This window comes from Diabrotica undecimpunctata, chromosome 9 (assembly GCF_040954645.1).
Source record: "Diabrotica undecimpunctata isolate CICGRU chromosome 9, icDiaUnde3, whole genome shotgun sequence".
In the NCBI taxonomy this organism is placed as follows: domain Eukaryota; kingdom Metazoa; phylum Arthropoda; class Insecta; order Coleoptera; family Chrysomelidae; genus Diabrotica; species Diabrotica undecimpunctata.
In genome coordinates this window covers 118514560-118524130 of record NC_092811.1, presented here as the reverse complement: position 1 = coordinate 118524130, position 9571 = coordinate 118514560, and the positions used below count along the sequence as shown (strand labels likewise).

At 33.0% G+C, this 9571-nt stretch overlaps 1 protein-coding gene across 1 annotated transcript in view; it reads right to left on the bottom strand.

Annotated features, from left to right (window-relative positions):
• Positions 1–280: 280 nt before the first annotated feature.
• Positions 281–9571, bottom strand: part of LOC140449927 (transmembrane protein 145) — a 52233-nt gene continuing 42942 nt past the window's right edge. The window contains exon 5 of the mRNA XM_072543343.1: positions 281–2136. Within this exon, the coding sequence (XP_072399444.1) occupies positions 1886–2136 (251 nt within the window). The 3' untranslated portion in view covers positions 281–1885. The remainder of the gene's footprint in view (positions 2137–9571) is intronic.

Genomic DNA, 9571 nt, shown 5'->3' with positions numbered 1-9571 from the left:
TGCTCCTTATTTTCTACTTCTAGTATCTGTCGTTTCATCGGCATCTTCCAAATCTTTCCAAAACTCTTCACTGTTTAGAATGTCTTCCATCTCAGACAAAGTTAAATGCTTACTTGAAGAAGCCATTTTATCTAAAACCAAAAATGTGTATTAAGCAAATGATATAAATATTTAAATTATTCAAACCGTTAACATAATAATATATATATATATATATATATATATATATATATATATATATATATAATAAAAATAGGTACATACCTTTATAACCAAAAAATATTATGTTACTTAAATACTATAGACGGGTCACCGTGACCAAACTACGTAATTATTTCGAATTTGACACGATCAACAAAACTGCTCACTTTGCCTTTTTATAAAATACTAACTGGCCAGAGAATAGGTGGACAGACAGCTCCGCCACTATCAAACTTAAATGGGTAGGGCGGTTTAAAACTATTGATGGGTCACGCTGACCCTGTCGGTAGCAGTTACGGGTTAATAAACAAAGTAGTGGATTATTGCAGAATCTGTTTAATCGCTTAAATATTGACAAAACCTTCTTCTGACTGATCAAAGAATATACTTTCAGATCGAAGACATCTCATTTTATATGTAATGCATTTCAATAATTTGACTGGTCTATTTTTTAACTGTTCAAATGATTTGGAAAAGATTTGGGTTCTAGGGAAAATGTAACGTTGTCAGCGTGTATGAGTCAACTTGAAGTTATCTGCAATGTTGTAGTTTATATCTTTCTCTAACGGTAAATAATGTCTGAGATCATCAATGTCGCAAATTAAGATGATGTAACTAGCAACAACGCCATTTTTCGAGTAGCTCTTATTAACAACATTTTCGAATTTGATGAATTTGCTTCCATTGACAGTGATATACCTCCAGAGACCCCTAATTTCAGTATTATGGACATTGTTGAAGAACTGTGCGATAACGATGAAAAAGACACTTCTAACAATAGTGACGTGGACGAATGTGAAACGCCAAAATCCATTTGATCTAATATGAGAGAAGTGTGTAAAAAATATAAAACAAACAAAAATTGACACATATTTTAAAAAAGCTTAAGATCTGTTTTTTCCTAGTATAGTATGAAGTTTGTATTGGTTGTATTGTTTTGTATTGGTATATATTATGTAGTTTTTGTAGTTTTCCGTTTATGTATAGAATTATATTTGCTTTAATTAATAAAATAAACAAAATTCTAAATATCTTTGATGTGTTTTTGAATGCAAAACCTAACAATAGCGACCACCTTTATATAACGGCCAATAGTTCTTTCATTTTGAGTAGCAGTTATTGACAGGTTTTACTATATTACTAAAATCAATTAAATCCCTGTACAATGACACTATAATCAAATATAATAAAAGAATTACAACTGTGCAACCGATGGATACGAGAAAACTGGGTAGACCAAAGCTCAGGAGGATAGATGGGATGACACAAGATGCTTTCAAGAATAGATCAATATGGCGTAGTAAACATGAGCGGTTCGAGATCCACAAAGGCCTGTAGCCCTATTGATGATGATGATGATGACGTAAAGTTTGCAGGTATTAAGTAAACTATGCTGTAAATATTGATATTTAACACACACGCAATAAAAAGAAAACGAATATAGCAACTGATCAAGAAGTCTGCAGTATATATGAATTTCTAATCTATATCTATTTAGGAATCCTAAATACTCATTCTTAAATTGACTTGGCAATATTGCACAAAAATACCTTTTCAACTTATCAAATAGGTAACCGCCTAAGTTTAACATAAACTACGTCAGTATGTAAAAAGTGAATATCTCGCTTTTTTCGTTTCAACACAGCCTCCGCAAACGGAACAAAAACATCTGAAAAAATTCCCCTCACGTGTTGACGTTGATCAGTTTGGTTTTTTGGGTATCGTTCGCGTCATATTTACAAATCTCGTAGGAGTTTATGCTGGACATCGAAGTGTATGAGTTGTTGACGATGTGCGGCGCTTCGTTGAACTCATCTAGCTCCTCGAGGTCGGCCGACGACGGGCCCTTCAGGAGGAAGTACTGTTCGGAACGCGTCGGCCATAATAAGTGGGCCATCACACAGTACGCGAAACAGTCGGCCGAGTAAGTTATACCTGAAATTTGTGAAAAAACAATTACATTACGAAAGAAAAACAAGTTCGTTAAGTGTGTCCTTCCCGTATATAATTTGTTACAACTTGTAAATCACATTTAGGTCAGTGAAAAAAACTGAAACAATCTTATAGAGGTATTTGAATGTTCTAAAAGGTATACTCGTATACCATCTCTGTACCTATATGCCATCTACAAATTGAATCATAAAATCTAGATCCTCATTTATAATATGTTCAATTTTCAGCTCTTAATGTTAAAAAATAATGGAAATATGATTTAAAAAAAAATGCTGTTTATCACAGGTTCTTTTAACCCACCGTTACATGAGCTATGATCGAATCCCTCACCATATTTATTTGTAAGTGATGACACTGTGGCATTGACAAATAAATTAATGAATATTAATATAATACAAGTCTATGCACCAACAGCTGACAAATCAGATGAAGAAATTGAGCAATTCTACAACCAAATTAAACAAATTCTCCGGAGCACAAAAAAACATGAAGCTACGATTATTATGGGATACTTTACCGCAAAAGTTGGTGCCGAAATAACACAAGATATAACCGGAAAGTGTTGAGTTGGAAAAAGGAACGAAAAAGGGCAGAGACTAATACAGTTCTGCCAAGAAGAGAATTGCATTATAGCAAATACTTTGTTTCAACAACCTAAAAGACGACTATATACCTGGAAATCTCCAGCTGATCAAGAAGGAAAGGTAGTCAGAAATCAAATCGACTACATAATCATTAACAGAAGGTTTAGAAACAGTATTACATCTGCAAAAACATTCCTAAGTGCAGACGCAGCAACTAATCATAATCTGCTCTGTGCTGGATTCAAACTAAAATTAAAAATTTCCGACATGGTTACCATAGCAGACGAAGTTTTGAAATCAGAAAAAGAGCCAATAAAGAAAAAGGATTGGATGACCGATAAAATACTAGACCTTATTCAGCAAAGAAGAAATTGTAAAAATAAAGATGAGACTCGATATAGAGAAATATATCGACAAATAAGATACGAGGTTAAGCGAGCAAAAGAGGCCTGGATGGACAGAGATGTCGTGAGATGGAAGAACTACAAAGAAAACATGATGAGTTTAATATACACAAAAAACTTAAAGAAATTACCTACACTCAGAGAAAAAGAACTCCTCACTTTATGAGAAACTCCAAAGGTAAAATTATTCTCGATTTAAACGAAAAAAAGGGAGAATGGACCGACTACATAAAAGAGCTCTTCCTGGATACGAGGCCACCACTTAACACCACAAAGTATACGAATACTGGTCCTAGTATTTTAAAAGCGGAAGTAGAGAAAGCCATCAAACAAAGCAAAAATGGAAAATCTCCAGGTACTGACCAAATACCATCAGACTGGCTCAAACTTCTAGACGACGACAATGTCTCAGAACTAACAAACATTTATAACCAGATATACGAAACTGGAACACTGCCACGAATATGGTTGGAGTCTACATTTTTCTCACTTCCAAAAAAACCTAATACATCATCATGTAAAGACTTTAGACTAATTATTCTCATGAGTCACTCTCTCAAGCTACTTCTTAGGATATTTCTTAATAGAATCAAGCAGAAATGTGAAGACACAATGGGAAATAAACAATTCGGTTTCAGAGAAGGATTGGGAACAAGGGAAGCTTTGTTCTCAATGCTAACACTACTTCAACGATCATGGGAAGTACAGAAACCAATTTACGTCTGTTTTATAGATTTTGAGAAGGCGTTTGATAGGGTTCAACATGGTAGGCTCTTCGAATATCTAGAAATGATTGGAATAGATGATAAAGATCTGAGACTTTTACATCTATATTGGAATCAAGAAGCTTCTATTCTGGTAGACGGCAAAGAAACAGACAAAATTTGTATTCAAAGAGGTGGTAGAGAGGGTTGTGTGTTGTCCCCAACTTTGTTTAACGTTTACTCAGAAATAATTTTTAACGAAGCCTTGGAAGGGCAATGTGGAGTTCGAATCATGGGAGAAACTATTAACAACATCAGATATGCACCGATGACACCGCGATTACGGCTGAAAGTATCGAAGATCTTCAATTCCTTATAGATCGAGTCACTAGAGAATGTTCTAATATCGGACTAAGCATAAATACAACAAAGACAAAGTTACTTGTGGTTAGTAAACAAGACCTCGGCGTTATACAACTAATTGTCAATAATGAACCGATAACAAAAGTTAACCATATCAAATACCTAGGAGGTTGGATAAACGAGACAATAAATCCGGACGAAGAAATTAAAACTCGTATAGAAATTGCAAGAGGAGCATTTATGAAACTTAGATCTATTCTGAGCAATTCTCAGCTGAACTTACAGCTGAAAATTAAGTTCCTAAAATGTTATGTGTATTTTGTATTACTGTATGGATGTGAAACCTGGATTATGAAGGTTAAAATGAACAAATTAGAAGCCTTCGAGATGTGGTTATATCGTAGAATGCTCAGAATATCATGGGTTCAACACATTTCAAACAGAGAAGTCTTGAACAGAGTAGGTCAAGGTGAAGGCGACTTAATAAAGTTATAAAAAAGAGAAAACTCCAATATCTGGGGCATATAATGAGAGGAAGCAAATACAGGATAATGCAGTTGATACTCAACGGAAAGATCGACGGAAAAAGAGGAATTGATAGGAAGAAATACCCATGGCTCCGAAACCTTCGTCAATGGACTGGCTTATCAGCAGATGAATTATTACATGCCGCGCAAAATCGAGAACGATATCGGCAAATTGTCATGGAAGCTACCTACGCCTAAAACTTGGGCACGGTACTCAAAGAAGAAGAAGATGACATTGTCATAGCTAATTTGATAGCCTTGATCATCAAGGAATGCATTTAGCATCGTTTATTCAGAGTTCATAAGAGGAGGTGACGATTTAGAATATTTCAGGCGATCAGTACGCTGTGATACTTAATCGCAGTGACAGCCCTCTTTAGGAAACTTTTATGTTTTTGTTTAATATTTGGGAAAGTTTGAGGTACTTATATTATTGAAACTTTATTATTGTTAGGTTAGAAAGTCATTGCCATTTTAAATTGTATCTTTTAGTAAAATGGATCCGCATCAAGAACAAATGGACCATTTGGGGATACGAGATGAAGTAGAACTAGAATCTAATAAATGTGCCTCTTATTATAAGAGGAAGAACCGAAAAATTCAGACAAAGTACTGAAAGCCAAATTGTGGAAACCCGATATGTAAGGAACTCACAAAAAAAAATTTATTTAATTCCTGTTAACAAATACAGGAGGAAGAATCTGTGTAGATGGATTCATTATATTTAAATACGTACATTACCTTTAAAGCTTTTCATTTGTATATTCATTATCTAATTATATTTGATTTATTTATTAGTTATTTCTAAACGTTTGATTTATAATATTTTATCACTTTGTTTTGTTATTGTTATTGTAATTTTATACAGGGTGAGTCATAACTATTGGGACATAGACTAAGGACAGGTTATTTGGACCAAAATGCCTTAATAAAATGTTGCTGAGAAAAAAGATACAGGGTGTTAAAGTTAATTTTTGTTTTTCGTTTTTTGCTAATAGTTTCCCTGTATATTTATCAATTGCTATCAAAATTGGCACAGAGGCATAATCTTAGATAAGAAATAGTATTTTATTTACAATTCCACTATCAAATACCAAACTAATAAACAAAGTTGCAACTAACGTAAGGTTTCCGTTTTGACGATAAATCAAAACTAAACACACTTTAACTTAAAAGAACTCACAAAAACTCAAACCAAATGTTCTACATGGTCTCCTCCGATTTCTATGCCTTTTCTTATTCTTTTTATAAAGGATTTTCGGACGTTAAAAAAAATATTATTCTGTCCCCTTATAAGATTAGCTGCATTTTGAATGTATCTCCAAAGTTCGTCTCGTGTATTAATTTCATTGGCATAAACTAAGGACTTCATATGTCCCCAAAAATAAAAATCTAGCGGGTTGTACTCAGGACTTCTTGGTGGCCATTGAAAATCACTGCCTCTGCCAATCCATCGTTGAGGAAATACGTCATTAAGATGATTTCTAACAGCTAATGTAAAATGAGGTGGCGCTCCATCCTGCATAAACCACATTTTTCTTCTTACATCCAGTGAAAGATCATCTAAAATATCACTAAGAGTATTTTCCAAAAAGAATAAATAAGAATCTCCATTTAAATTCGGAGGAAGAACATAAGGCCCTAGTAGTTGGTCGCCTATAATGTCACACCAAATATTAAATTTAAACTCATGCTGAAAATGTCTAGCTTTAATAGCATGCGGGTTTTCTTACGTTAGTTGCAACTTTGTTTATTAGTTTGGTATTTGATAGTGGAATTGTAAATAAAATACTATTTCTTATCTAAGATTATGCCTCTGTGCCAATTTTGATAGCAATTTATAAATATACAGGGAAACTATTAGCAAAAAACGAAAAACAAAAATTAACTTTAACACCCTGTATCTTTTTTCTCAGCAACATTTTATTAAGGCATATTTGGCCCAATAGCCATATTTTGGTCCAAATAACCTGTCCTTAGTCTATGTCCCAATAGTTATGACTCACCCTGTACATGCGACATTAAAGAAGCGTGTAACGGTGGGTTAAACAAGTGTTTTTTCACCAGATTTTTTCAGTGAGCCTACTTATAAATGTTTATAAGCTACAAAATTCAGCCCTTTTTCAAAGGTTTTTTTTTTAATAACAATTTTGATAAAATTTTGGTAAAACATTTTTTATTATACCTTAAAATTGAAGACCCAAAGAATCGATTGCGATATGCTAAATACCTCTGGAGTTACTGTTTGGGCAATATAGTTATTTAAATAATTGCTCTCCGGTATAATCACATTAAAAAACTTATGAACTATTTGGTCGATCTGGCTGACATTTAGCGCACTTCAATAACCGATTAATTGCCATAATTTCAAGTAGTCTCATGACATCTCATTATGCAAAAAACAAAGTTATTACCATTTATAAATTACTGCAAAAATAAGAGTTTTTTTACAATAATTTCGGTCAATTGTTTATGGATTTTAATTTAGAAAATCTCAGGGTTAAAAGATATAATATCTACAAGTTTTATTGAAACCATTCTTCTCTAAAATGTACACTAATGCCCAAAATTAACGCACCACCTTAAATGTACCAAAAGTTTGAAGCTATTTTTCTTCTGAACAAATGATTAGATTTTGATGATGTTTCTCTTATATTATAGATCTATTCCTAGTAAATCAATGTATTAATGTTTTCTGAAAAATATCAACGTTTTACCCGTATACGGGGTTTAAAAATAAAGTTATGTTTTTTCATCGGTTTTTGCAACACCCTGTGGAATTTATTAGAAATAAGCGCTACATCTTACTATTATTTTGAGATAAATGTTTTCTTTTTAAGATTTTCGTGAAAAAATTATCTGGATATCTATATTATCAAAGATTATACAGAACTTTAAATGTAACAAGTTTTTATCAGCATTTAAAGCAAAGAAAACATTACTTACATAAACTTTATTGGCATTTAATACAAATAAAGCCTAAGAAAATATAACCTAAATATTCTTTAACAATTGCCCTTTCCCAAAAACACTTAATAACGAGTATTTCCACCTCTACATCTGATTACTTCTTCACAGCGGCGAGGCATACTTAAAATCAAGCAGCGTATTTGGTCTTGATCGATTGCATCCCAAACTTCTCTCACCATAACTTCTATGTCGTCAAGAGAGACAGGTGGTGGTTGTCGGCTCCTAAGTTGACGATCAAGAATATCCCACAAATTCTCTATGGTATTGAGATCAGGGCTGCAGGTTGGCCAGTTCATGGTTTGTATTCCAACCTCGTTCTAATATTTGCGAACCACACGTGCAACATGTGGTCGAGCGTTATCTTGCATTAAAAGAAAATATTTCCTATGTAAGGGGCAAATGGAACTACATGGTTGGACAAAATGTCTAATATACCTTTCACCTGTTAAGAAATCGCTTCGTAAAGCAGCAAGGTCCGTTTGCGCTGTAAGAGATATTCCTCCCCAAACCATTACAAATCCATCATTGAATAAAGTAATAGGTCGTATATTACACTGTGCGTAGCGTTCTCTTGGCCGTCGATTAACTCTCACACTGAGCTATATAAGCAATACCACGATTCATCAGTGAACAACACGTACTTCCAATCATCAACATTTCAGTCAAGGTGCTCTTTAGCAAATTGTAATCTACTTCTACAATGATTTACGTTTAAAGCTCTGACTGGTATCCTTATTTGCAGATCTTGTTCAGCGAGACGCCTTTATATAGTGTTTCTACTAATTTGAGTATTATGAACATTTGTCACATGTATTTGTGAATGTCTCATTGTGAGAAAACGTTCTCATATAGCACGAAACCTGATAAACTGATCTTGTCGTGATATTGTAGTATGAAATACCCCTAACCTCAAGCCTATTTCACGATAACTTAAGCCTACATCAGCTAAAGTAATTGCCTGAACACATTCATCTTGGCTCAGATTTCTTGAACTTGAATGTTGAATTTTTACAATCCAATAAAGTCGCTTTGAACGTATTTTTCTTTTTTGATAATAAAGATATCGATGATTTTTTTACGAAAATGTTGAAAAAAAAATGAAACTTTTTAAGTATTAAGATTAAGATGTAATACCGTAATTACTTAGAAATAGGTCTGCAATGAGCAAAAAAATTTATTCAAATCCAATCAAGGATACACAAGAAAAATAGCTTAATAATTATGGTAGAGTTGAGGTCGGGCGTTAATTTTGGAGATGAAAAAATCACGCAATGCTTTGAACATACTTTTCTTTTTTGATAATAAACGTATCGTAATGATTTTTTTACCAAAATGTGAAGAAAGAATGAAGCGATCTTAAAATATTAATAACATGTAGCGTTTGTTTCTCACTGGGTGTTGCAAAATTAGATGAAAAAACACAACTTTATTTCTACACCCTGTATATAAGTAAAACGTTGACATTTCTTAAAAAACATTAATATAGTTATTAACTAGAAATATACCTACAATGTGAAAAATAAATCATGGAAATCCAATTAAGGGTTCAGAAGAAATATAGTTTTAAAATCATGGTTCATTTTAGGTGGTGCGTTAATTTTGGAGAGTAGTATATAATGAAACGGTTTAAAGGCAAAAACTTATTTTTTCACTTTTTTTTAATTGTTTGGGAATTCTTATTATCGTTTATCAACAACTAGTTTATTGATAAGAACTTTTTTATTGCTATTAATGAATTACACTGAAATACAGCAGTACTTTAGGTGATCTCAAGCAGTAAACACGTTTAAAAAAATGTTACAGGCAAAAAAATACATGTTCGGACTTTGGCCTTTGTTTATAAAAAAATAGTATCGATCTGAGAG